This window comes from Aquila chrysaetos, chromosome 26 (genome assembly GCF_900496995.4).
Source record: "Aquila chrysaetos chrysaetos chromosome 26, bAquChr1.4, whole genome shotgun sequence".
Taxonomy (NCBI): domain Eukaryota; kingdom Metazoa; phylum Chordata; class Aves; order Accipitriformes; family Accipitridae; genus Aquila; species Aquila chrysaetos.
This window is the reverse complement of record NC_044029.1, coordinates 15,179,258-15,207,049: the sequence shown is the minus strand read 5'-3', so window position 1 is coordinate 15,207,049 and position 27,792 is coordinate 15,179,258. Positions and strand designations below refer to the sequence as shown.

General features: G+C 37.7%; 1 protein-coding gene across 10 annotated transcripts in view; it reads left to right on the top strand.

Annotated features, from left to right (window-relative positions):
• FRS2 (fibroblast growth factor receptor substrate 2) overlaps nt 1–25,380 on the top strand; it is a 59,142-nt gene extending 33,762 nt beyond the window's left edge. For 5 of the 10 annotated variants that reach the window (XM_030003043.2, XM_041120519.1, XM_041120521.1 and 2 more), the window contains 6 exons: nt 6,154–6,259; nt 8,797–8,888; nt 10,709–10,895; nt 14,134–14,292; nt 15,204–15,367; nt 17,781–25,380. In XM_030003043.2, coding sequence (XP_029858903.1) covers nt 8,823–8,888; nt 10,709–10,895; nt 14,134–14,292; nt 15,204–15,367; nt 17,781–18,731 — 1,527 coding nt within the window. In that variant the 5' untranslated portion in view covers nt 6,154–6,259; nt 8,797–8,822 and the 3' untranslated portion in view covers nt 18,732–25,380. Of the gene's footprint in view, nt 1–4,614; nt 6,081–6,153; nt 6,260–8,796; nt 8,889–10,708; nt 10,896–13,407; nt 13,440–14,133; nt 14,293–15,203; nt 15,368–17,780 lie in introns of those variants that run through there. The other 5 variants (XM_041120520.1, XM_041120518.1, XM_041120517.1 and 2 more) reach the window with 5 other exon arrangements.
• Nucleotides 25,381–27,792: the final 2,412 nt, after the last annotated feature.

The following is a 27,792-nucleotide window of genomic DNA, read 5'->3' as shown; positions in this document are numbered from 1 at the left end:
CCTTTAAGCTGCAGTGACAACAGACTTCATGTCTCTTAGTGGAGACTTTATGGGTTTTCAGAAAAAAAGTCATTTTGTTGTCTCCCACTTGCTTTTGTAGTTTGAGGCTACATCCTCTTACCAGAGAGGAGGCTAAGGCGGGGGACACCCTCAAGTTCTCCCATTTCAAACGGGCTTGCACAACAGGCATCAAGAAAAAAACCCGCTCACAGCTTGCCTGTGACGCAGTTTATGTGGGGAGATTCAACTGTGTCACAGGAAAACGTGGCTCTGATCTGGCATATAGTTTAGGTCCACAACAAGGCAATTGTAAAGCCTTTAGGAAAGCTTCCCAGGGGCCTACGGATTTTCCTGGAAGGTCTGGACCCTGCCGCTGTTACGGCCATCAAACAGAACAAAGAAATTTGGCTCTCAAACATGTTCCACCTTACACAGGTTATTTTGTCTGCAAAGTCGCGGCTTCTGTGAAAGATACCATTTTTGTAGGTCTTCAAGTAAACTTGAGGTGTGGTCTTGAGATGAGAATGCTTCATGATGAAATGTGCCCAACATTGATGACCCTAGGATGGAAACTCATGTGTAAGTTAAAAATGTTTCCTTTGGTGGTAGTGTCTTTTACGTGGCACACTTAAATTGAAACATGGCACAATTTGAGTTTGAAATAGGTTGTAGAGTCTGTTCTTTCAAAGTTTTAAGAACTTAGGAAGAAAATGTGCTAGCCACTTTCAAATTTTCTTACTCCCACAAACATTGGTTTCAGCAGAATACTTATTTTTTTTTTTTAGTAACAGTTGTCCTTTTCTACATGTATCTCATGTTCCCAAATAACTTTTAACTTTCAAAGGCCAAAGAGAACCCAAAATGGGGAGGAAAAAAAGGTTAATCTCCTGCTTTTTCACTATTCTGATCAGGTAATACGAAATTGAAAAGAGCTCACAAACAAAACTCTGCAGCTAAAAGAACAATTTGAAAAAGTGAATTTGAAAATATCCGAGAACTTGGTTTTTTAAAAAATAAATAAATGTTTGTCATTCTCACTGTCCCCTACACAATAACTTGAATTTATTTCACAGAAGGCAGCTATGATACTGAAACCTTCCTAGGCGCCGTACAGATGACAACCATTACATTGTCTGTTCCCTCCACTCCCCTCCCAAGCACTGGACTTCTGCCTTCCAAAAACTTAAGGATTTCTCCTGAAGCTATCAAGTACAACTAACTTCCTTGGTTGTTTTTTTTTTTGTTTGTTTGTTTATTTCATTGATCTGAGCATTAGTTACGAAGTTAAGAAAGAAGCAGGTGTTGAAACCATTCATATAACTTCTATTTTAAGAGCATGTTAATAAAACTTCAGTTTTAATGTAATTTTTTTTGTTTTTTTCTTTGCTAGTGAACAGCTGTGAGAACCCAGTTCTATAGTTCTGAAATCCTCAAGTATTACAGTGCTGGTGCAGCTGAAAAGATCTTAAATGGACTTAATTTTTGAGCTTTCTGAATTGTAATGATTGATTGCAGTGTTGGTCTAAAGCATGGTTGGCTACCTTGTTTCAAGCTTAGGTAAACTGTGGTTAATGCTTGGCAATGGTTAGGGAACACATTTTGAGAAATGTATTTTAGGAAGTGGCAGAGTTTAACCATGAGGGTTACATCCTTGCATTGTTATTAAAGACAAAAGAAATATGAAGTGCCAGGCAGTTTCAACTTTTAAAAATAATTAACAATCTGAAAAATATTATTCCACTGACTATGGTAAATAGAATTGTTTAAAGAAATGAATGAAAAAGTTGAATACTCCTGATTTTGATTTATCTATCTGTCAATGAGTTTGGAATTTTAATATACCTTCAAAACTCACAGCATTTCTGTTGGTTTGGTTTTTATCATAATGACTTTATTTCCACAGAGCTTCATGTTAAATGTAGAGCGTTTGATAGTACTTCTTTTTACTCGACCTGTTTAAGAAATTATTTTAAATAAGAGTAGGAAATAAAAGTGCAGAGGAGTTCGGTGTTCTAGTGGTTGGGATTATATCCTTTTATTTTTATTTTTTTTAAATAGCATAAAAAACAAGAATCAGCCTCTGAAAATGGTTGATGTTGACACTTTAAAAATAGCTGTAATCTTCTAAATAGGGTGATTTAGAATGTTATAGAGAAAAATGACAGCATAAGTGTGTGTTTATATCGCTTAGCTGTGATCAAAATACTATCAAGTGCTTGATAATAAGTGAATGAATAGGTTCAAGTGCTTGTCAGCCTGAGTGCTAACAACCTGTACACAGGCACCTTTCTCCAGTTACTCCACTGTATTCATTGGGCTTTCTAGATATCAAAATTTCTGAAGGAGGAAAAGGCCCTAGTCAACTTTTTGGGTTTGTTTGGTTTTCATTATTTGAACTACAATGTTGCGGTATAAAATGCCTTAAAATTATGTTAATGCACTTTAGTTATGTTTTCTGCTCTCTATTTGTAGGTCTGAGAGCAAGACGTACAGAGGATCTAGCACTGTGGCAGCTAGTGGTTTGAAAGGCCACTTTTTCATTTGAAAAGAATATGTGCAAAAGATCGGTTTACAGACAAGGCACCTTTGCTTGTCCCTACCTCTTCTGAGGCGTGCTATGGTTTGGGGTTTTTCTTTCCCTGATTTTTAAAAGGTGTGTGCTAGGAATTAATGCGTACAGAAAATAACCCCCAAAGTTAATGTTTGATTCTGCAACCAGAGCATGCAGAACTAAGTTAATGCCAGTTTTTAGATTGGCTTTGCAACCGTGAGCTGACTTTAATGGGGCGACCAGTTATTGTGAGCGAAAGGAGGAGTACGATGGCAGCTGGTCCATGTGGCCTGTCTTACACAAGGGGAACGCACGCGTTGTTCAGACCATTCCCAACCTGGGGAGATTGCAGAATTGCAAATGTTAGAATTTCTACAAGCTTTTGACTGTGACTTTAAAAAAAAAAAAAAAAAAAAAAAAAGTCTACTGTGTGTACACTGATGCCTTGTCTTCCTTGACTTTTGAGAGATTAGCATAACTTGTTGCCCCTGCTTAGTCTATGAGAGAAAGAGATATGTTTTACTTTACAAAGCCAAGTAATAAATCTTACGGAGGTTATGGAAATTCCTAACTTTCACTCCGGTTAACAAGGTTTAGATAAGTGCTGGTCCTGATTTGTCTTGCCTGGAATTTTTACCTTGCAGTGCAGTAATGAATGTGTTAGGGAGAAGCAGAAAATACTCTCCATCCCCTTCCCCCTCCTTGCAGGGCTGCACCCAACCACCACTGATGCTTCATGAACGGGAAATTACAGCTCCTAAATTTGACATTGTAGACATAACTGAAAAGATTAACTTTTAGGGTTGTGACTGTGAAAATATCTACTTCTCCTTGTATGTTTAAGTTTGGGTAAATATTTTGCAATCTGGGAAGATTTAAGAAAATCCCAAACAGAGTAAATGGCCAACTTGTAATTGGAAACAACTGGTTGGAGAATTTTGTTACTGCTTTCCATTTAAAAGAAGTTAGGTGCTGTAAATTTGTGTGCTTTCTTTTATGCATTAAAAACTCTGTTTAGATCATTTAAGAATCATTCTTAGGTAACTGAAACAGACTACTCTGCTATAGGTAGCCAAACCATGTGAAGGCTTTAAAACTTTGCTAGAAAAAGGTCAGGGTAAATACTAGTGCAAACCACCTGCATTAGTGTAGCTTGCCTGTGAAAATTTTTAATTTTATTATTTTTCTGATGACTACCTGTAAGATTCCACCAGAGTGGGTGGGTGGATGGGTCAAGCTTTCTGCTCCCTCTTTCCTTTCTTCTGTCCTGAAGATTTTAGCAGGGAAATTGGTAAACTAAGTAAATCCCAGTAATTAGTGAAGGGGCTAAGTTTTCTGAAAACTGGGCAGAGGTGACTAAGGCTGTGATTCTGTCCCCAGCTGGCTCTGGCACTTGCTAGACTCTCTGCTGAGCTGGTTTGGTGTGCTAAGCCAACAAAAATCTAACTTGACCAAAAAACATAGTTAAATAATACCAGCTGGATTGGGTAGGGCCATCACAGAACCAGAGCCTGTGTGTGTTGCAGAGGGATAGGTCTTGAGTACAACTGTGTACAATTTCGTCCAAGATCAAGAAAGCTTATGGCTGAAGGGCGGATAAATTATAGGAAGGGTATGTGACTTGTGGCAGGTTCCTGACACTAAATAGCACTTAGGCACAGCAGAGAATCTTTATGTTTACTATGTGTATGAAAATACACATATGTATCAAGTAGTTCAATAAGTTTATCCTTCTGTACCTTTGTGAAATCTAGATTTTGGTTTCAAGTTAAATGCAAGTTGTTAATTATTTCTTTTTTTAATGTGTTATGACAGTGCACTCAAAAATTTATGCTTAGCCCATGTCAGCCTTTTATGTTAACTAGAATGGCTTTACTGGGTCAGACTTGAAGTATTGGCTTGTTCAGTATCCTGTTTCTGACAGTAAATAGTAAATTCTGACAGCCAATAGTAAATATATAGGGAAGGGAATAGTAAGAAGGAGCATTTTATGATCATTCCCTAAGACCCTTCTAAATATTTGCAGCTTAGAGACTTTTTGAGCCAGATGTGACATCCTTGAGTTTAAAAGCTCTTCATGGAGCTTGCATTTGTCCAGTTACTTTCTGAATCCTTAAATTTTTGGAACTCATTCCCACAAGACGTTGTGGATCACAAAGTTTAACTACATACCATGTGCAAAAAGTACTTTTGTGTAGTTGTTTTGCTTAATAATGTCAACTGCGGCTCCCTAATGCTTCCATTTGGAAAATAGTTGTGCTTTATTTATCTTCTCCATGTCACCTATAATGCTGTACTCACTTTTTCTGTCCTGTATCGTCCCTTTTTCCAGGCTGAGCAGTCCAAGTAGCATACTTCTGGTTTTACTCTGTCTTTTTTGACAGGGGGAGACACGATTGCATACATTACTACATCTGTGGGTGCACTGTGGATTCATTAGAGAGAATTGTATTTTTGTTTTGGCTCTTTTTGTTCTTTCTGAACAATTCTGTGTCATTTGCTTTATGATAGCTATTGAGCTAGTGTTTTCATTGAACTGCGCAACTACATGACTGATCTTTCCTAACAGAGCTCCTTTGCTAGGTGTGTTATTTTGCATTTAACAGTATTGAATTTCTGCTTTTCTCTTGCACAATCCTTCCACAGTAAGAGTGTTCTGCAACTGTTACCATGATTCCTAGGATCTGGGATAAGTTTGGGACTATATCACACTTGATACTATGCAAAAAAAGCACTGCTTTGTTTTCCGAAAATGCTTGTAATCCAGATGCAAGGCAGAGGACAGCATATGATACAAAGAATTGTGGCAGTATTGATAAGCAGAGCTGCAATGGTCTCAAACAAGTTTGCGCAGACATCCTGAAAGTCTGATAAGAAAGGCTAATGATACAGTAGTTTTCTGAGAATTTAGCCCTTCTCTCGAGTTCAAGAAGCAGCGTCAAAGGAAACATCAAGTGCACATTTGACAATTTTACAAACAGAGAATAGAGGCTGCCAGTTGTTAGCCTGATGGAAGCAGCATTTGAGGTTTTGGTGTTAAATGTGAGTGGAGAGCTAGTATGAGAGTTGTTGGGGGCAGGGAGTGAAAGGAAGCAATATATGGTTAATGTCACGGAGCAAGAATCGTGAGGAAAGCAGAGAAAGGGTGATGTGTTAGCCATACAGGTCAGCATTTGTATATGTGCAGTAGCATAAGCAAGAGGGAGTTAAGCAGAGTAAGTGGTACATGTTCTTCTGTTTGTCTGCTGTGGTTTGGTTCGGTATGTGCTAAGGATAACGGGAGCTTCACATCTGTCGTTTCCACACACTAAATTGGGTAAGGAGTGAGTGGAGAATGAGTGGAGTCGCCAGTGTGACAGGCTATGCTGCAGAAAGGGACACCAGATTATTTTCTTCCAAGACCCAACTAAGCATGGAAATGCTGGGGAAGCTCTAAGCGATCAGTGTCTTGTCTAAAACTCCGCTTAAGATGCCCCCTAGCCATGAAGATCTCACTTGACATAATACTGCCAAAATAATAATTAAAAAAGTATGTATTTTTCTTAGTTTACTAACTGGCATCTTAAAAGCAAGAAAAATTACATTTTTATGTACTCTTCTAGTTCTAGGTCAAATGATTAGTTCTGTGACAAGACAGCATGATACTTTGAGTATGACAGAAGCCCTGATGCTGCAGCAGAGGCTGGGAATATTAATGGCCAAATCTAGGTGAGTGATTTTTAATTCTGCCAGTTCCCTAGCTGTTTCATTTCTTCCTCATAGCCTCGGTTCACACCTCTCCTTTGAAGCAACATTGCAGTTCTTGGTTTTCTGAAGTATTAATATTAGAATATATTGGAGACAAAATAACAAGCTTGTATGATTATTCATTACATACCATTTCTTTGTCATTCTTGAGATACAGTGGCTATACTTCATGCAGCTTCATATACTACAGCTTGCTACTTGCAACTCTAGTGATTTTTTCCAAACTACTTTGCAGTTAAGAATTTTTTTAATTGTTTTTTAAGTTTGCAGGCATCTGCTGCCAACAGATTTGATCAGTTATTTAATGCTGAATGCAAAGAAAGTCATGATACTGTAACAGCATGCTGCTATCTAGTTCTGTTTCCACTTAGTCAAAATGTTTGGGGAGGTCAAATACTGGGCTTTATTAATAAAGAGCAAGCATCTGTGCCTGAAGGCTGCTACAAGACTGCAACTGACTGCTGTGTGGACCAGAGCTTGAAAACCCTTGCTGAAAATTTATATATTAATTGTTAATCTGCATTGCAGCTATTGTCACCTGTTGCTCCTTTTATTCTCAGAATAAGTAGGGTAGCATCAGTACGCTAACAAGACCAACGTCTGAACGTTACTACAGTGAGGCATTGTGGGGTGCCAGGGTAGGAAATTAGTAATGGGTGTTATCACCTGTATCTCCCTTTCTAAACAAAACAGGCAGAATTCATAAGCAAAAAAATGGAATAGTTAAAATAACAATGGGATATATGTGTGAAGACTATTAAAAGTAGTCTGTAATTGAGAGAGTGATTGGACTGATTAATAAAATTCAGGACTTCACTATGCAAAAAAACAGTTGTGTGTAGCATAGCTTCTCTCTGCGACAGTAGAAGCAACCAACCCTCCGGTTTCACGTTGAGTTGGGAAAAAAGCTCTGTCAAATTAGTGCATGTTTTCATGTTATGGCCAGAAATGACATTAGAGAATCTGTGATTTTGACTATGTGTCTGGCGCTCTGCCTCTTTCTTACTGGATTAATCCAAGCCATGTTGTTACCCTCTCTGCTAGGTTCTCCATTTCACCTCTGCAGGGGTTTGGTGGCAGATTTATGCAGATTTATACAGTCTCTAGGGTAGCAGCATCTCTTTTGAGTGGCTTTTCTGGTCAAAAAGATGGGAAGAGTTAGCTTCTCTTCAATGTATTCCTTGCACCTTATTTCTCAGCAGACTACAGTGCTACTTAGATTCTACTACTGCATGCTAATACAAATGCCTGTCTGGAAAGCAAGTTCCGGTTTTCTTAAGGTGACATCAGATTTTTTTTCCCCTTTAGTCAGGAAAAGTTATCAACCAGTTCTGTCTTCCTTCTTCTTGGTTCCTAGTGTCATATCTCTTGTTGACTTACTAGCCCTCTTCCAGGATTTTGCCCCACTTTTCATTTTGTAGTGGAAATATTAGTTCTTATCCAATTTAAAGATGATGTAAATGGATTAAGTTTTCTTTTGTCTGACTTTCTCATATTTAAGAAATACAAGACATACCACACTCTGCAAGGTGGTAAGGGAGGAGAAGCAAGTTTTGAGACTTGGTTCTATGAACGTTTTATCCTACTGTTTTATGAAAGTTTTACCATACCTACAAAAATCCTTAAATGAAAATAGAAAAAATATCAAATATTTATTTTTGGTTTCTTTAATTTAGCCATGCTGTTCTGTGTTAGTTGAATATTTTACTGTTTTATAGCAAATGAAGCAGACTGTGTAACACAAGTTAATCCAAACGGAACTTAACAGAAATAAAACCCCAAGTTTTAAAATATTTGTGTTGAATGTGGGCTTTTCTTCCTTCCCTTGACTTCGATTACATAGTTTTATGTACGTTGCTACATGGGAAGTATTTAAAAGTGGAAGCACAGAGCCTCACTGCAGGGCTGCCTGCAGCCCTGGAAGACCTCCACCCTCCGTTGCACGCCAGCCCTGGAGCTGCCCAAGCCAGGGCAGCCTTTCAGGATGGTCGTGTGGGCTCTTCGTGTCGCCTGTGCCTGGGGGGCTTGCGTGGGCGTCACTAGGGCTGCGCTCAGCGGTCGACGCCGGGGAGCGCTCCTTATAGACGGAGCTGGAATCCAGGGAGTTTCCTCGTGTAAAGGCCCTGGTTTAGGAGATGAGAATCGCACCCAGTAAGTTGTTGGGTTTTGTTTTCCCCCAAGCTGCTGCCATGGGAATTGAGGTGACAAATGGGATGGGTCTGTCTGGTAGCAACCTCCAGTGGAATTATTGGTAGGACTTTAACAGCTCGGTGTTACCACTCCGTAATGCCAAATCTAACTTAACTATTTTAAAAAATTTGTAATATTTATGTTGATTTTTTAATTACTCATGACTGCAGGATTCATCATGAATTGTAATTTCCGAGACCAGTTTGTGTTGAGTTGTTTTATCGATGATACTCTATTTTTACTTCAACTAAATGATCACTTTGTGGTGTTCTTCTTTTTTTTTTTTTTTTTTCTTTTTCCCCCTTTAGAGATCACATGGTCTTCTAAAGAAGTCATGGGTAGCTGTTGTAGCTGTCCAGATAAAGAAACTGTCCCAGATAACCATCGAAACAAGTTTAAGGTAAGCAACTGAAGTGGTATGCTGTGAATTATTTTGTTGCTTTCTTGCACGGTAGGTCTGTGATGGAAAAAAATTTAAATGAAAATAGGGTGAGAATTACTGAACAGTTAAAACATTGAGAATTGTAGGTGTCTGTGGCTACAGGTTTCTCTTGCCCCTTTGAGAAATCCTCTCTTACCAGCAGTAACAGGAATTCTTTAGACCAGGTAAGCTTTTTTATGACAGTTTTGATCTTCAGGAAGCAGAAGCAGCCCTGTGGTTTTGGTCCATCTCCATTTCAGTTGGTAGGGTCCAAGTAAGTAGTGTTGCCTCCGGGAGGTTATGGAAGTTAGGAGGGGAGTCATAAGCAAAAGGGAAGAGCTATTGGAGAAGTGTGATTATGAACCTGGATGCGGGGTCAGCAATGGAAAATTTTACTTGAAGGTTACTACTGATTATAGGCTTTTGAGAACTTTTGTCCTTTACTTGAAGAAATTTTATTTATAAAAGTGCTTCTGTCCCTTATATCCCTGGAATTTATAAGCTTGTGAACACTTGTTCATTTGCTTAGCATGCCTAACATGAACCTGCTGAAGTCAGTGACTTTAAGTAAACATACCTTTGCATAGTCACACAAGTTAGATTTGCTTCTGTGCTCCAAACTGTCTCTGTGAGTTGGCAAAGGAATGTAATGCTTCCATAGTGAAAAATTATTCATGCGTTGCCTTAAGGCAACACTGAAATGAGCTTTAAAGCCATGGGAATTTCTGGAAATGTTTAATATTATCAGTACAAAAAGCTGAAGGATAAAATATTTTTCTGTTTTCTTGCTTTTTATGCATTTGACATCACTTTGTGTCACTAGTTCCTATTTTTCTCATTGTAGAATTTCTCTATTGTTTGTGTGGGTCACTGATTTAGCAGCAGGGGGGAGAAGATGAAAGACTGTAATTTGCAAAATGAAGAAAGTTGGCATAAGCCTTAGTGGCAGATGAAACTATTCCTAATTCTTTTCAATTGACTAGATTTCAAGTTGAAAATGTCTCTTTAAGGGGTGACATTAATTTGATACCGTAGGGAAGATTTTTTGGTAGCCTTTTTATTGAGTAAGAAAGAATCCCACTAAAAGCAGTATTGTGAGGTGAAATACATGTGGAGGAAAATATACATTGTCTGAATTCCATAAAGGATGCAGGTGACCTCCAGCTGGTTTAAAAGCAGAAAGAAAAGAGTTTAAGCTTTATACGCGTGTTTTCACGCAAGACCGTAGGGTATTTGAATTATTTGTTAACTTCAAAAAGGCAGAAACCCCCCCCCTAAAACAGTCTGGTGGTTCAGCACAGTGCAAGGCTATACAGGTATGTGAAGGAAGCTTTATCTTGGAGCCCCTTATCCTTTTTCATTCCTTTTCCCAACTGTAAGTGGAATTATATGACAAAGCAAATATTTTTTTTTTTTTTTTTTTTTTTTTTAGAAACAGGGCTCTGAAAGATTCCATTAGTTGAGGTATGCCTTATCTGTGTGGAAATACAGAATATGTACATAAAGCCAGTTTAAAAGTAAAATTAAACTTATGAATCTCTTCTATTTTAAATTTCTCCTCAGATTTTACAATAATGTTATGCAGTCTCATTCATATTGCTTTTAAATATGTATTATTTTAATTCTGGGTTGGGGGAGCAAAGGAACTGGTTTGGTGGGGTTGTTGTTTTTTTAAACTTAAGGATTGTAACTCCTGACAGAGCAGATGGAGCGCATCAGTGAAACATTAAGATTATTAGTAGTGCTATTGGTGCTCAAAAAAGTACTTAACCTAATGCTATTTAACTTACTTTTTATAGGTTATTAATGTGGATGATGATGGTAATGAACTGGGTTCTGGCATAATGGAACTTACAGATACAGAACTAATTTTGTACACCCGTAAAAGGGACTCTGTAAAATGGCACTACCTCTGTCTCCGTCGCTATGGCTATGACTCAAATCTTTTCTCTTTTGAAAGTGGCCGAAGGTGTCAAACTGGACAAGGTATGTGGAATTTTGTTTGTATATAAAGCTTTTTTGAAATTTATTTCATGTTAGAAGACAATTTTGTTTAAAAAAAGTATGTTTGCTTGTCCTTTGGCAAGGGTTATAAAGGCTATAGTTTTATATGTGAATGTGGTTTCTGGAAAAAAAGTAAGTTACCTTGTGAGGAATGGTCTTATGGTAAAATGAGGATTTGAGTTGCACATCGGTTTTGGCATTGTAGGTCTGGAACACTTCATGCTTGTATGTGTGGATACTTCTGGTCAACTTAGGAGGTGGTTTTGACAAGGAAATTCTCCTACCTCAGAGGTTGACTTGACTTTCAGGGAGGGACAGTGAAACCTGGAACTGTGGAGGAATCTCCTCAGAATTCAAAGAATTCTCTATTTTTAGATTTTTAAAAGACTGGAGCACTGGTATGAACTGGATATTCCTGCCCTATTATTGTCTTCAGTAACACACTTGTGTTTCATCCTCTTCCTAAAACAAATAATACTTCCATTTATATCAGTGACATCATTCTCAAATTTTGACACATTTTTGTATGAAGCGTGTAAACTCCAGCTATGCGCAGTTATTTTCTGTGTGGCTTTAATTGGAAAAAGATGGTTACCTTTCCAGTTCCCAGATCATGCCTGCCTTGGTCAAGGTTGGCTGCCAGTGAGAAGACTTAGGCTTTTCTCTCTTCACCTGGAGCAGTCCCTGAGGGAATAGCTGTTTTGGTTGAGGTCTCAGCCTCGTTTTGAATCTTTCTGCTGTGATGTAGCTGTGTGTAGGTGGAATTCTTATGTATTTATATGTTGTGAAATTGAGTTGCATTTTTATTTTTCTTATAGATTTTTAACATTCACTAATGTTTTTATCAATAATGAATTTTAGCAATTGCACTTTTTGGTTCTTTTTTTTTTTAAATTTCATTGTAAAAAAAAATCAGGAATATGAAAGAACTTGATCATAAACAAAGCTAGTCAATCTTCATTGTCCAAGCAGAGGTAAGGGCAGACAGTTTTGGGGTTTTTTTTGATAAAAGTTTAGAAGTCATTCTCAGTTCATCTCCTAATGAGAAATAGAGATATTTTCAAATGTTACAGTATTCTCCATACTAAACTAAATTTTCAGACTTCTAAGAAGAAAGTAATAAACTTTGTTTTGAAGAAAATAACTTTAATTATTTTGCAGGTTTGATTTACTGCTTCTTCTAAACATGTAAAATAGATTGAAAATGCTATTTTGAAGGTTCTTTTCCATGGCCTATTAGCAAGTCTGCAAAATTTTCTACCGAGTCTAATTGACTTCTCTGCTTCACTCCTAATTTCTTTTTTTTTTTTTTTTTAAATAGAGAAGATTAAGCAGGCTGTGTGAGCAGCAACCCTTTCCTCCCTCTTTTGTTTCTTGCCTTCCTTACGTAATATTAAAATACTGCAAATATTGAGAAAAAAGAAATCTGGCAGAATATGTTCTCTCTGCTGCCATTTTGCAATGGAGCATTGTTCCTGAGACCTACGCTGGGTTTTGTGGGCACAGTTGCAAAACTTCATCTTCATTTGGTGAGATGACCGAGCAGTTTCTCATTTGAGAATACCCTGAATACTGCCCAGCAACTTTTACTGATTACATTAGTCAATATTCTTGTTTGTGTTTTCTATTTAATCTCAAATTATATCTACTGATAATTTGGCAGAATGCAATGATGGCAAAACATTGAGTTTGTGCTAGGTATTAAAAACCCTGAAGACACATTTTGAGAACAAAGCTAATAGATAATTCACAATAGAAAACTTGAAGGAGCTGGTATGTCACCATATTGTGAAAGTGACAGATTAGACTGTATTTAATGTGAATGTATTTAATAAAAATCAAGGTTTCATCAAGTTGTTTTTGCTTGTGGTTTCAGTGCCAATTTAGTTCACCTCATCTTTTAAGTAATCAGCAATTTGGAATCACTTTTTTTAAGCAAAGGGGCAAAGGCAGCTGAATTTCTCAGAAACATACTGGGAAATTTTTAAAGCTTGTGAACCTAGATCTTTTTATTTTATTTTATTTTTTGTCCATTAAGATGTAAGTATCCAGTGTGAATTTTCAGAAATACATGAAAAATTAAACATGGGCTGTTGTACTTCAGATGGATGATGGGTCGAGGAAATGTAGTAGAAGCAGCTCTACAGCTGCTGTGTTGCAAGCATGAAGCTTATTCACTGCACCAGCTGAATATTAATTGTTGAGCGTCATTCCTCTTAGCCCATTTACTGTATTCCCAGCTGGGTTTTTGTGAACTTCTGCCATGCAGAGCATTTCAGGTAGTTCTGATCTGTCACAGTTCTGCGTCCTTAAATAAACATATGATTATAGTAATTGCCAGCATATAACATAATTGCACTTACAGAACTAGCTATATAGGCAGGTAGTTTTTAGTAAAGATTGTTTTAAGATTGTAATACTCACTTTAAAAAATGAGCACCTGCACCCACGTTTAACAAGCATGTCAACTTTAACTTCATGCTTTCAATGGAAGAATAATCCAAAGCTGCGACTTTGCTGGTGAGGGTAAGTTGGGGCGCTCCCTGCTGTTCAAAGGCAAAGTGGCACAATACACACGCAAAATTCATGGTATTGCTGCTAACTTTGTGTTCTGTGTCTATCCTTTAGCCTAAAGCAATTGGTTTGTTACTGTCCGTTTCACACAGTTTGTCTTACTAGATTTTCATTTTAATCTTCTTAAAGAAACTAAACTTTTACCTAGTGTTTAAATCCTTCTTTCCTGTTCTGCAGGTATCCTATTTTTATGGTAATTTAATAGAAATCTGGTTTAAAAAAATATGACCTAGTAGCACCACAGTAGTTTCATTTAGTGATTTATTTATTTATTTATTTGTTTAACAGGTATCCTTTTTATCAGCTTAAAAAAAAAGAAAAAAATCTTGCCCTGTTTTGTGGTTTGTTTTGGGTTTTTTTACCCCTCATTTAGCACTCAAAACTTAGTTTTGCTCTTAACTGAATCAGTTTTCTGTTCTAAGTTAACTTTTGGTGCATGGGAATCTTATTCTTCTATTAGATAAACACTTTGAAGGTTCTCACAGTAATTTTGTGTGTTTTGGCACAATAAAAATTTCTTAACATTTTTGCTTCTTTAACAGGTATTCATTACATCGATTCCAGTTCTATTTTTTGAAAGTTATGTACATTGTAAGGAATGTTTCTTACGTTAAAGGATTTTGATTTTTTTCTTGTGTATTTATAGGAATCTTTGCCTTTAAATGTGCCCGTGCAGAAGAGCTATTTAATATGTTGCAAGAGATAATGCAGAATAATAGCATAAATGTGGTAGAAGAACCAGTAGTAGAAAGGAATAATCATCAAACTGAGTTGGAAGCTCCAAGAACCCCTCGAACACCTACCAGTAAGTATGGTTATACTGTCAGATGACGTACCTGAATGTAATATGGTACTTAGCTGAAAATAGCATTTAATTTGCATTAGAACTTTAATTAAAAAGAAAACTAATTTAAAGCTAAGAGGCTGATTACCAGTAATGCATTCTCTTGAGGTACTTGCTGAGGATTCTCTTCTGAGAATCCTAAGTCTTGGGAGCAAAACTGCCATAGTCAAGTTCTTCAGCTGTAAGACATAAGTTTTGGGAACTTAGTTGTTGCATAGGAACACTGCAGTGTTCTTACGAACACTTAGGAACACACCTCTTGAATTGCTTTGTAGTAAATCACCATATTTTACTTGTAGCATTTCTGAGAAATGTTAATGTTGAGCAATGTTCCAACCTCTTTGTTAGGGAAAAAAGTAATGGTAATATCCCATCTACAGTGGGTTTGGAATCTTTCTTTTGCTGTTGAGTAGATGGATGGGTAAAGTGAAGTCCTTTTAAAAATACCAGAGGATTTTAGGTAATCTCAGGCAGATGGCTTGGTATTTGCAACTAGGAATTCCAGGTTATTGATGATTTCGGAGAAAGGGAAGCTTAAGTGAATAAGTCCCTGTTTGGTAGGGCGGCATGTTGTTAATGGTAGAAAGAGAAGTTGGATAGGGAGTTTACTGTGAGGACTGCAGTGTGTAATACACCTAGATTTCAGTGGTTGCTTCAGACATGTTTCCCAGTAAATACTGGGATGCTATACTCTGCAATTTGCTTTCCCTTTCCTTCCCCCCAGCAAAATTGAGTCTTGTGAATATTTAATATTGTTTTACATATTTAAATTTATCTTTTGAAAATTGAAAATGAAGATATAAAGCATCTTACTCATATACAGTAAAATGTTCCATTTTAATATGGTTTTGCTTGTTTTCTAATTGAATCAGCTCCTGGGTTCAATGCACAAAGTTTACCTAACGGCTATCCCAGATATCCATCTTTTGGAGATGCTTCATCACATCCTTCCAGCAGACATCCTTCTGTCGGAAGCGCACGCCTCCCCTCTGTCGGTGAAGAATCAACACATCCTTTACTTGTAGCAGAGGAGCAAGTGGGTATTTTTTTCCTCTCCTGTAACTTAGGTTCTACATCAATTCAGATTTTTTTAATCCTTGTTCTGTAGGCTTTCCTTTGTGTTTTTCAGTATCAGGTGTAATGTATTTCTACTGTATGTTAACTACATCAGAAGAGTATTTGCTTTGCCTCTTTAAAATGATACTTTGTAGGATAGCTTGCTGAGAAAAAGTAACTATTTTAAGTTGCTCTTCATATTTATATACAAATAGAGAAATAGAAAGTATGTATTTGCATATACACTTTTCAAAAATTTCAGTAATTATTTTTAAATACATAAGTTGTACTCTAAAATGAGAGATCCTGGTCAAAATGCTTCTTTACATGTAAGTCTTCTATTTGGCAAATAGAAATCACGGAATAATTCAGACTAGAAGGGACCTCTAGAGTCCCCTAGGTCAAATTTTAAAGTTAGGGGCGGCTGCACAGAGCCTTGTCCTGTCATGCTTTGAATAACCCCAAACAAGGGGATTCCACAGTGTCTCTGTGCCATGTGTTCCAGGGCTTCACCACCTTTATTGTGAAAGCATTTCTCCCTAATAAGTAATCAGATTTTTTTTTTTCTGTTACAGCTAGTGTCCATTGCCCCTTAGCCTTTTGCTAAACATCTCCAAAGAGTCTGGCTCTGTCTTTTCTTTATCTGCGAGGTAGTTGAAAACAGCTGTTAGGTGGTTTCCTGGTTTCCTGGCCTTGTCTTAAGACTGAACAAGGATGGCTCTCCCAGCTTTTCCTTGTATGTTACATGCTCCAGACTCTCTAATCATGGCCCTCCACTGGACTTGCTCCAGTATGGTGATGTCTGTCTTGTGAGACTGAATCTGGGCTCCCCAGTACAAGTACTGAATTGATGGTATTAATCACTTTCCTTAACCTACTGGCTGTGCTTTTGCTAACACAAACCAATGCACATTTGGTTTTTGTTGCTGCAAGGGCACACTGCTGACTCACATTCAGCTTGCCATCCACCTGGACCCCTGGTGCTTTTTTGCAAGGTTGTTTTTAAGTCAGTTGGTGCCTGTACTGTACGTGTTGTTCCATACCAGGCACTGGACTTTGCATTTGCTGTTGCTGAACTTCCTGGGGTTTCTATGAGGTCAATTCTCCAGGCTGCTGAGATCCCTCTCTGTGGAAACCCTACCAATCTGGGATAGATTGAAGACTTTCAGAGGGTGTGTTCTATCTCATCATTCAGGTCGCTGATGAAAATGTTAGTCAAGTTTAATAAAATGTAATGTGGTCTATGAAGATTCTTGTGTGTGACAAGAAACAGTGTTGGAAACCAGAGAAGGTAACCAGAGCAAGGTGCAGTGAACCGGCTTGTGGGAAAGGATTTGTTTGGAGCCCCCCCGGAAGAGTCCAAGTGTTATTGTTGGAGTTATTGAAGAGTAAATGAGTTTAAAGGATCAGTGTAGGAGTCAAGTGAGCTGTAAATAACACTTCAGCTTGTAGAGCTTGACAGAGAAGTTGGGAAGGGTAGATGACTGCTGCTGTAAAATACTACTTGTGCTGTTTGGATATCCAGACACAGAATTAAAATTTAGAGAAGGAATCCATTATTCCAGTCTTTCCCATGCAGCCTTGTGTCGATCCACTGTGGGAACTTGGAGGGATAACCTAGTGGTGTATTTCTGCCTTTCTTAGTGGCATCTGGTGCCAACTCCTGCTCCTTTTCAATTCTGAGTGCCACAGTTCATATGGAATTGTGTATTTTCCTACTTCACTTTCTGGTATTAGGAGGCCGTTGGCTCTTGATGAAAGAATGGACTGTTCCAGCAGAGAGCCAACCTCTCTTCTCATTGCTTGAGTAGTACACAAGGCGAGATCCTAGGGGTTTTTTAGGTCTTTTTTTTTTTTTTTTTTTTTTTTTTTTTTATTAAATGGGCAGTAAGTTTCCTTTGCAGTGTGGAAATTACAAAGATAAATTTAGCCAAAGCAACTGTTGAACCGTTGGTCACTGTCGTGTTAAGGGACAACAAAGTAGAGCTCTGCTTCACTGATTTGTCTAAGTGAACTAATGAGCTAAGTTGGAGCAGCCCAAGGTTGCCCTGACCGCAGCAGAGCTGGAATAGAACCTGAAAAGCTGTAACTAGAGCACTACCGAGATAAACATCAAATCAAAATAATTATTAATGTAGGATGTAAATTCTGTTCTTTTGTTAGAGTAACATTAACAAAACCAACAACAAAATTTCAGGGAAAAAAACCAAAACTGAGCACAGTTCAGCAAAATGTGAGAGAGATGATCTTCGCTTTTAAATAGCTGCTTTCAAGAGATTTGGTTTTCAGGTATTTTGATTTGAAAAGTGGGGAGCTAAGAAGGAAAGAAAGTTGGGGGGAGGGGGAAAAGCACAAATGGCATTTGAATTTCCTTTTTTTTCTTCCTCTTTTAGGTGCATACTTATGTCAACACTACTGGGGTACAAGAGGAAAGAAAAAATCGATCAAGTGTGCATGCGCCACTGGAATCAAAGCTTTCAAACACTGAAACAACTAAAGTGAAAGAAGATCAGATGTGTACTGATGACAGAGATGCTCAGGTTCTCCTGGAGCCTGAAGGAGTCAAGTTTGTTTTAGGACCAACACCTGTTCAAAGGCAGTTAATGGAAAGAGAGAAACTAGAGCAACTTGGGAGAGACCAAGTTAGCGGCAGCAGCACAAACAACACTGAATGGGACACTGGGTACGACAGTGATGAACGTAGAGAAACACCATCTGGTAATAAATTGGTGTATGAAAATATAAATAGGTTATCAATCCCTAGTGCCTCAGGGGTCAGGAGAGGTCGTTTGACATCAACCAGTACCTCAGACACCCAGAACATTAACAACTCTGCTCAAAGGAGAACTGCGCTATTGAACTATGAGAACTTGCCATCCTTGCCTCCTGTTTGGGAAGCCCGCAAGCTGAGTAGAGATGAAGATGACAGTTTAGGACCAAAGACCCCATCTCTGAATGGCTACCACAATAACCTAGATCCAATGCATAATTATGTCAATACAGAGAATGTAACAGTACCAGCAAGTGCTCATAAAGTAGAATTTACACGACGTCGGGACTGTACCCCAACAGTCTTTAACTTTGACATTAGGCGTCCAAGTTTAGAACACAGGCAGCTCAACTATATACAGGTTGACTTGGAAGGTGGTAGTGACTCCGACAACCCTCAGACTCCAAAAACCCCCACCACTCCACTTCCACAAACTCCAACCAGGCGCACAGAGCTGTATGCTGTGATAGACATTGAAAGAACTGCTGCTATGTCAAGCTTGCAAAAAGCACTGCCCCGAGATGATGGTACTTCTAGGAAAACTAGACATAACAGTACTGACCTGCCTATGTGAGCCTGGGAAGCATTAAATCATTTGCACCTTTTGTGAAGTTTATAAAATTGAAGATGCAAATACTTTGCATTTCTTAACACTAACGCCTTTTATAGACTAATAGAACTTTTTCTGCATACTTCATGTACTTGTCTAACTAAAGGGAATTAATGTAGAGCAAGTATTCATTTAGGTAACACTCTTTCATTCTACAGTAGTAGTAATTACTGCATAGCAGCATCACCACCTTTCACAGTGCCTCTTTAAATTGATTAGAGTCTGAGTGACGTGCCAGTTTTGAATTTATAAATATTCTGGTCTGGTGCCTATACTTGTTAATGGCATTTATAACACTTTTTAAAGCCTCTTGATATGTGCATTATTAGCAGGTAAACCTAGTCTTTCAAGATACCCATCTTACGTTCATTCCTCATTGAAGTGGGTCCCCTGGAATGAAATGTATGTAATGCATTAATTCACTCGGTTTGATATACACGAGATAGATTGGTTCATCTCAAGGGATATAAACACAACACCTTTTTTGTCTGTTGTTTTGTTTGTTGTGTTTTGGTTTTTTTTTTTTTTTTTTTTAAGACCACATGGGCAAGAAGGCCTCTAATTCCCAATAGTTTTTTCTTAACTTGTGTGATATTTGAGAGGTCACATCAAAGTTCATTGATCAGAGCTATGAACACATCTAAACCCAGCCTTAAGCTCCTTCTGCTAGAAGAGAATTCTGAGTGGTGTATCAAGTTCCCTGTGAAATCTGACAGAATTTTAATCTCATTAGAGTTTGGGGTTTTTTTGTATTTTTTTTTTGTAAAGGAATTCACAGGTTGGCTGTATGAATTAAGGCTCTCTTGTCATTTCGTAGTTCGGTGTGCCTTCCTTTCTTTGTATTTGTGTGTTTCTTTTTTATCTGTTCCATAACGTCTTGTTTTAAAAGTCAAAATTTTGTACATAGCTTTAATTATTGTTCAGGGTCACTTATGTGTTTGTCTTACTCTCTGCATTTGACAAAGAAAGACTCTTGAAGGTCAAACGGTTGTCTTTGTCCAGTGTTCTACTTTTTTATGCCTGACAGAAATATCCCAGCTCTCCAGCAGCGTGCATTATTGCACAACTGGAAGGGTTTATTATGCAGTTATTGTCTTCCTCTAAAGCGTCAGACACAGGTTACACGGGAGGCAGGGTACTGGACTTGATAGTTCTTTCTAGAAAACTGTACATTCTAGCAGTGTGCATCCATAGTTGATCATATAATTTAGAAAGATTCATAGTAAATTATCTGAAGGTAGCATTATCTACAAGCATACTTCTTTTCCTTTTGCAATTGGTGAACTTGGTTATAATGCTGGCTGCTCAGTGTTACAGGTACATCCAGGTAGAATGTTGTTTGTTGGATATGCCAGACGCACCCTTAGCAGAAGTTTTGGGTTTGGGTTTTTTTTTTTTAATACTCTGAATAATTTTAGAATTCTGGCAGTATTGCAGGTGCACCTTGGTACTAGCAGCAGAAGAGATTACTTTTGAGCCTGTGATTGCAAAGGAACTGACACTTGTGTGAACTGGTGTGATGCAAAATAACCCTTGAACTGTGAGTGAGGAAAAACATGCAAGAAAAGCCATTTGGAGATCTGAAAAGAATTAAAGGTCTTCATGCAATATTTGAATTGAAGTTTTATAAAAAACAAACTACAAATACTTTCAGTCTCTTAAATTGGAGTGTGTTCCTGTTCCTTTGTTAACTTTTTCTTTGGTCTTCTCTCAGTTTAGTAGTGGCAGCAGTGGTAGCACCTGAAATGCATGCATCTTGCCACACCACTAGGGGATATCAGGCAACCTTTTCACTCTGACTTTCATTATTCTTTACAGACTGCATGGTACTAAAATACTAGATGCACAAAGAACATAATTTGCAGAAGTAAAAGATGGGAGTCATTGAGACCATTATGAGGAATTTAAATGAGATTAAAAAACCCCTCATTAATGATTTCATAGTCAACCTATGCATACTCTTGTGATAGACCCATTGACTTGTGGGGACACCTTGGTACTCAAGAAGGGAATGACTACCTAGAGCTAGACATTTTACAGGTCTGCAGTGTTCGTGCTCCTTCACACCTTTGCCATTGCCTCACCTTACGCTATGGACCAGTCTTAGTCTGCACTGAAGAGAAATTGCCAGGTATTGCAAAATACTTACTGGGTTCATGATTCTGGTGTGATTCTTGTTCTTAGCTTATAGCTTACTTAAATTTGTGAGCTGAACTAATGCTTCAGCATGTGTTTTGAGGCAAACGTGTTTGATCTAGCTAGCTGCCTAGAAATATTTGGTCCTCATCTGTATAGTATGGGTGTTTCAGAAATACTAATTAACTGGACCCTTAAAACACACCTGTGAGGCAGGGAAGTAATATTCTTAATTGACAAATAGGGAAACAGAGGCTTCAGATAGATCCTAAGTGACCTGCTGAAATTACAGCAACCAACCATATCCCTCCTTAGTTCTGGTGCACTGTTGTACGCGTTTATCGTGAATAGTCTCAGATACAAGGGATGGTCTGAGTAATTTTTTTTATGTTGTTGCAGGTTTCACAGTACTCCACAGTGGGTGTTTTCTTAGCTCTGGTCCCCAGAATTGAGAACATTGAAATTTCAACTTTCTGTAGCCTTAATTATATTAAGTCTGACATATTTTCCAGGACTACTTTTTACCCTCTTAGATTTTACAGGTGGGATAATGCTTTCTTGTTTTGTGTATGCTGCAAACATACCAGGTAGTCCCTGTTACCTGCGCTACTCATCTTCAGCATTCCTTATTTTCTGCCCCTTGAAGTAGATGTAGTAGCAATGCACTTTACCCTTTGAGACTTGGTAAATATTTTTTCAATTCAGTCTCTTTTAAAGGCTGTGATGTTAGGTTTAGTGTCTGTAATCTAGGATTCAGTTTTCAGCTGAAAGCCCTCCACAGTATTTAGGTCGTATTTATTTTGGGCCCACAGGTGTATAGACTGAGAAACTACAAATACATAACCATTTTCTTTAGTAACTGAGACATGTAAAGTTTACATAAACTAGGTCCTGCAAAAATGGCAGCATCTCCATCAGTTCTGCTTTTTGTCCATAGCATGCAGTTGGCTGCTACCCTTCAAGCACATTTGACATGGGAGAGCCTTTAACTGTAGGTATTCCTTTAATGCAATGATTTGGAAAAAACAAACATTAGTGTATCTTTTAAACAAGGAAACTGAGTTGATAAAAAAGATGAAACAGTGACCAAAAGTACATAATAAAGATTGTACTAGAAGTACAGTTAGTGAGAATTTAATCCATTGGTTATATCAGGAATTTTTTTTCTCAGATTGATGTCAAGAGGAGGACCAATTTTTTTAATTTTGTAGTGTTTCTTGGTGACTCCATAAAACAATATTAAAAAGACCGTTCTGAAAACCTTAACTCTCATTAGAACATTTTTTGTTTCCCCTGGTAAGTACATTTTGCATATGACAGGGGTTGAATGTAATGGTGTGCATAGAAGCACTATTCTAGCTCCTATTAAAGTCTACAGAACTCTTATAGAAATCTTAAGTGTTCAAATAAACATTTCATATCATAAACTGCTTAATTCCCCCCCATCCCCAGATGTTTGGATATTTGTGTGTGCCTTTACACCGTTGACTAGGTGCTTGGGTATAAAAAGGTGTATACACAGAAAGGTGTAAGCTGTACAAAGCCCAAACCAATGTCAAAACAGGGCTGCTCTTTTGGAGGTGACAGGCCAGCAGTTGATTTCGCAGGTTTTTATAACAGAGTGTATTGGCTCAAAATCTAGCTGTCCTTGTTTTTGTTTTATATTTAAACACTTCTCAATGAGACAGAGTCAGGAGAGAGCAGATTGTCTTTATTCACTGTCAGTGAAGTAAAAATGCAAGTTCTGATTAGTGTCAATTACTACTTTGAGCATATAATGATGTATCTGATTTGGACCTGTATTTCTAAGCAGTATTCTCCTCTTTGTGTAAGGTGGGATCAATGGTGAAATTCCATTTCTGCACTGTACTAATTTATTTAATGGCTGCAAATAAGATGAAGCTGATTTAGTAGGAACTAATAGTAGACTTAAATCTGAAATTCTCTTATTTCCCCTAAAGAAGTTTGGTCCTTAAGTTTGATAGATAGAATTAGGTATTTTTGGAATTTAATGATAAGATCTTTCCCATCTTTTCCTTGAGGTAGCAATTCAGGCATTTATATTTGACAGTATTTACTTAATATAAACATAAGTTCATTTATGATATCTTTATTTTAAATTCATATACACTCCAAAATAAAAAAATCCAGAAGAAATTCCACCACAAAAAACTGCGTTAAAATGGAGTCAGGGTTGCTGATGTCCTTCTTACAGAGCATATATGAAAAAGACAGGAAGCCATGAGTTAAGGTTCTTTTGCAATCTTTAGGAATTACTTCCTCTTTTGGACAAGATAAGTGAACAAGAAAAAAGAAAAAAAAAAAAACAACTTAGCAGCTGTAACTCTGACCATGTGTACATTATTCCTTGTGGTACTGTGCTGTAAGGTATGTGACTAAGTCTGTTAGATGTCTTATGAGGATATTATCCTAACATGGTGTTTACTCCAGATTAACGCAGTATTTTGTTTGGAAATATGTAGGTGTACAGATAGAAATAGAATACGAGAGATAAAGTTACCTTTAAAGCTGATGAAACAAGTGTTGGACATTTCTATATTTTTATATATTACAAAGGGCATTTTGAAATTTTCTTGCAGTTTTAGTAATTTAGTGTGGTAATATACATGTATTGTGACAACGTTTTCTGCTATATCCATTACTTTGGTGTAATTCTATTTTATGTAGCAAATATGTGTATATACAAAGGAGATTATGTAAAAAATACGATTAAGAAATAGGCTCGAGCCCCTCAGAACAGGGACCGTCTTCCTCTGTGTCTGCGAAGTACTTAATGCCTTGGGGTCCCAGCCACAGCTCGCGTCTGAGACCCGTGGTGACCGAATTGCCAAGCGATGAGCATGGAGGAGCAGCTCCTCTGCTTTCCACAAGAAGCCTTAGTACAAAAGGTGCCATGAAGCTCACCTTGCCGCTCCCTGGTGCTGGGGCTGTGCTCTACACGGTCATTCCCAACGCCGCCTGCCAACAACCCAGAGAGCCCGTGCGTCCTCTGCTCCAGTCCTTCCCCCTGGCAGTAGGAAAGGAAGTCCGAGGTAGGAGCTTTGATGTCATCAGGGAATCTTCCTTGTTAGCAGGGTGATCCTTCCGGAGCTTGTGCGGGCCTCATGCAGCGTCCTTTGAAGCCAAACGAATGATTCGTGTTGACTTCAAGGGCCCCTGGATGTGCTCCTACAAGATCAAGTTCTGCTGATGTAACAGCTCTGTTACACCTGAGGACCTGGTTGGTCAAGTTCTTCAGGAATGGTCTAAAAATACTGTAAAAATATAAATATATTTAATTACATGTACTGAAAAAAAAAATCCTATTTGTTGTGGTCAGAGTTGAGATTATTATGTGAATTTTGATTTCTTAGTCATACTTGCATATATATTGCTTTAACTATTATGTATGAAAGAGGAAGTGATTCTGAAGTGTGTGAAAGATCAGGATTACACCTGGTTTTTAATGGTTATGTTATTTAGGAATGGATGTCAGCAAATTTAACTCCATATTAATGCAGTTTTTTTGCATTAGAATATGTGTGTATATCATACACCAACATTTTATATATAATATATTATATATTTGGTACTAACTTTGTATTTTCCCTGAAATTTTGCCAAATCTCGAACACAGATGTTCTCACTTGTAAGGCTTTGGTACTTAATAACTGAATGTATAAGAAATGCTCTGGTATGAAAGGAAAGAGTGTTGTATGGTGTCCCACAATACAGACGTCTCAACCAGCAGGCACGTTGCCTTTTTCACATCTTGCTTCATTGCAGCATCGCCTTTCGTCTCCTGAAAAACAGTCTGTGTTTTAACTCAACTGCAGACCTGCCATTACAGTACAGCTGAATACTGTGCTAGCATGAAAGCTGACTGGTAGTAGTAAGAATACAATAGTCACCAGTGTGCCACAAATGCATTTATTAAATGCAGAAATAGACATTTCTACAAAGGCCAAAATCTTATGTTGTATGTTCCTTTCTTGTCATTACATTGTATGATACTGTAAGATTATTGTATGTCCTAATTTGCATTATAAAATGTTTTTTCCTACTTAAAGGCATAAATATAGCAACTTTGTATAAAGGTAGCTTTCTAGATTTTTATTTCTTTTATATAAAAAAAGTCTAAACAGTGGGAGTACCATTGCCAAATTGTTTATAAAATTTCAATTAATTTGCCCTGTTCAATGAATTTGTTTTTACAAGCATTCCGTATTTCTTTTATGAAAAAGTGATATTATACTATGCAGAGTGTATTTTTATGCCATTCCACATTAATCTCTTTAAAAAAAAATTAATTTCACTTGTTTTAAGCTGTCATTATTGAGAAAGCTTACCAAATGTGCATTTTTAAAAAATGTATTATGTATTATGACAACATTTTTCCCCTTTAACAGTGCCAACTTCATTTGGAAAAAAAAAAAAATTGTAGCATGGCAATAAACTATTGATTTTACATTGAAAATCGTCTGTGGGTTACTTCAGTGTTTCCCAGTGTTAGTGTCGCTGTATTGTATTTCATTAGTAGAACCTTTTTTTGCTTTTCTTTAAATCATTGCTTCAGTTACCTATCTATTTCCACCTCTACCCTCCCCTTTGTATTCCACTCATCATTACTCAGTAGTAAAAAAACCCAGACCTAGAACATGATGACCTGGAGTCTGTACATTTTTCTTCAAGCTTGTGTTTCATTTCTACTAGTGTTCTGTCACATCTTTCTCATGTAGGTAGACCTAGAAGTACTGCTGCTATTAACTACTGACTAGTGAATCACATGCCAGCAATTTGAATGTGCTCTCTTCTCAGTTATTAAATGACTAAGATTTCACAAAATCCAAATGGACTTTGTTAGCATAGTACTGATAAGTTCAGAAAGTAAGTAATAAGAAAATAAAAGGTTGAAGTCCTGCACAGATGGCCTTTTTGCTTTCTTCTGGAGACTATAAAATAGAGTGGTGATTTATCAAAATTCAGTATTTCCTCTCTTCTCCCTCCCAAGTCACTGTTTTAAGGCATAATTTAAGTAATGATGTTACTAGCCAACAAATGAACAAAACCCTAGAAATGTCAAGAGATGTTTGGTTTTCAGAATCTCTAAAGAAACAACATTAAGTGGTCCTTGGGCTATGTTGGTTAGATAACTTAGATGACTGAAAACTCAGTTCTCAGAAAGCTTTTCATATCCCTGGCCAACAGCTTTGCAGCGTTCCTAACTGGAATGGCTGCTTGGCAATCTGTCACACTTCATGTTTCCATACTAACACAATGCAGTGTTCCGTAGAAACTTTGGTTCTTTGTACATTCATTTCAAATAGAAAGAAGGCTTTCCTCTCATGTTTGTGGAAATGCTTGAGTGCACCAGTTCTGACATGACAGTAGGTAAAATCTATGCAGTTAGAGAATTAATCGCTAGCAATATTATAACTAAAACATCATGCAACTGATACAAGTGATTGCAATTAAAATATGCATATGCCTCGTATTCTTGACGTAATGATGCTTTGTGCTGAAATAAAATTTTGAAGCCAGATCAAAGTGGGTGGCATTAAACAGCCAAGCGCTAAAGAGCTGACCTTCCATCCGTATGTGCCTAGTACTAGCATTTCCAGTCATTATATAAACTGGCCTTGGTAAAATCCCAGTACATAACTCACAAGAATACATCTGTTAGTGTTCAGTTGGGAGCACCCGACAGGCTGGGTTTTGTGAAGAGTTTCTGTTTTCCTTCCTTCCTCAAATTCCTATCTGCTCAGAGGCTTAAGTGACTGGTTTGACTGAAGTGAAGCCTCAAACTAGATACTGTGATCGCTGCCTGAACTACTGGTCGTGGAGAAACCAGGGAACAGTTGCTGCTTTATTATTCCTACATCGTTCATAGCTCAGCTGTAAGCAGAAGGTCTTGATCTGAATTAAAGCACTATCACTGCTTCGCTCTGAGCTGTCTGACGTGTCAAATGGTGTTTGGGACTCAAACACGCTCAAGAGATGAGGTGATTTACAAAGCATATGTGTTTATGAAAATACTTAAATAAGGCACTTCTTTTTTCCTTCCCTTATTCACAGTGTGACCTTACAGACTGCTGTCGGCACAACAGAGGCGAGGGCACCGCGCTGCTGGAAGTGAGAACTAGTGCTGGGGCTCTTCCTATTCAGGTGCCGCTACTTTTACACATTATAAATCATAGCTTAGCAATAGTCAAAAGCCCCTTAAAGCAAACTTACAAATTCTTTCTAGTAAGTTTTTCTACGAGCATTTGATCTTCCAAAGAGGCCGTAACTTGCTTAATTGTCTGAGGCACTTTAAAATCTTCCCCCCCGCCCCCAGCTCACACCACGGTAGCAGCAAATGTGAATTTATGTTCTAATTCTAAGATTAAAATAGTTAACGTTGTTTTAGTTGGGTTATTAGCCCTGGCCAAAACTTAAGATACTTTTCTACATAACTGTGAGGAAAACTGAAGATGCTAAAATTCAGTTAGTACTCTAGTTTTCAGAACAAGGTAAGGGGTGAAAACCTATCTCTCTGAAGAAAACAAAGCAAAAAGCCCAAAGAACTCAAGAAAAATACTTAAAAGGTACTGACATGCTTAAAACCAGAGAGAGATGTGAAAATTGGCAGAGTTTTAGTCATGTTCTTTATTGCTGTCTCCATTGGGATAGATACCTGTCCTTGGCCAGTTTGAGTCTAGAACAGACAGCTTTGCATGTATCCCAAGAGATTTGTGTCTGGCAGCAGGAAGAGGAATACCAGCTGGAATTAATCCTTGAGCAACAAGTCATACAAACCAATTCACTTTTTTTTTTTTTTAATATGACCAGGTAACTAACAGGCTTTTTGCGTGGAGGAAAAGCAGCGACAGAACGAGGCTCGGATGTG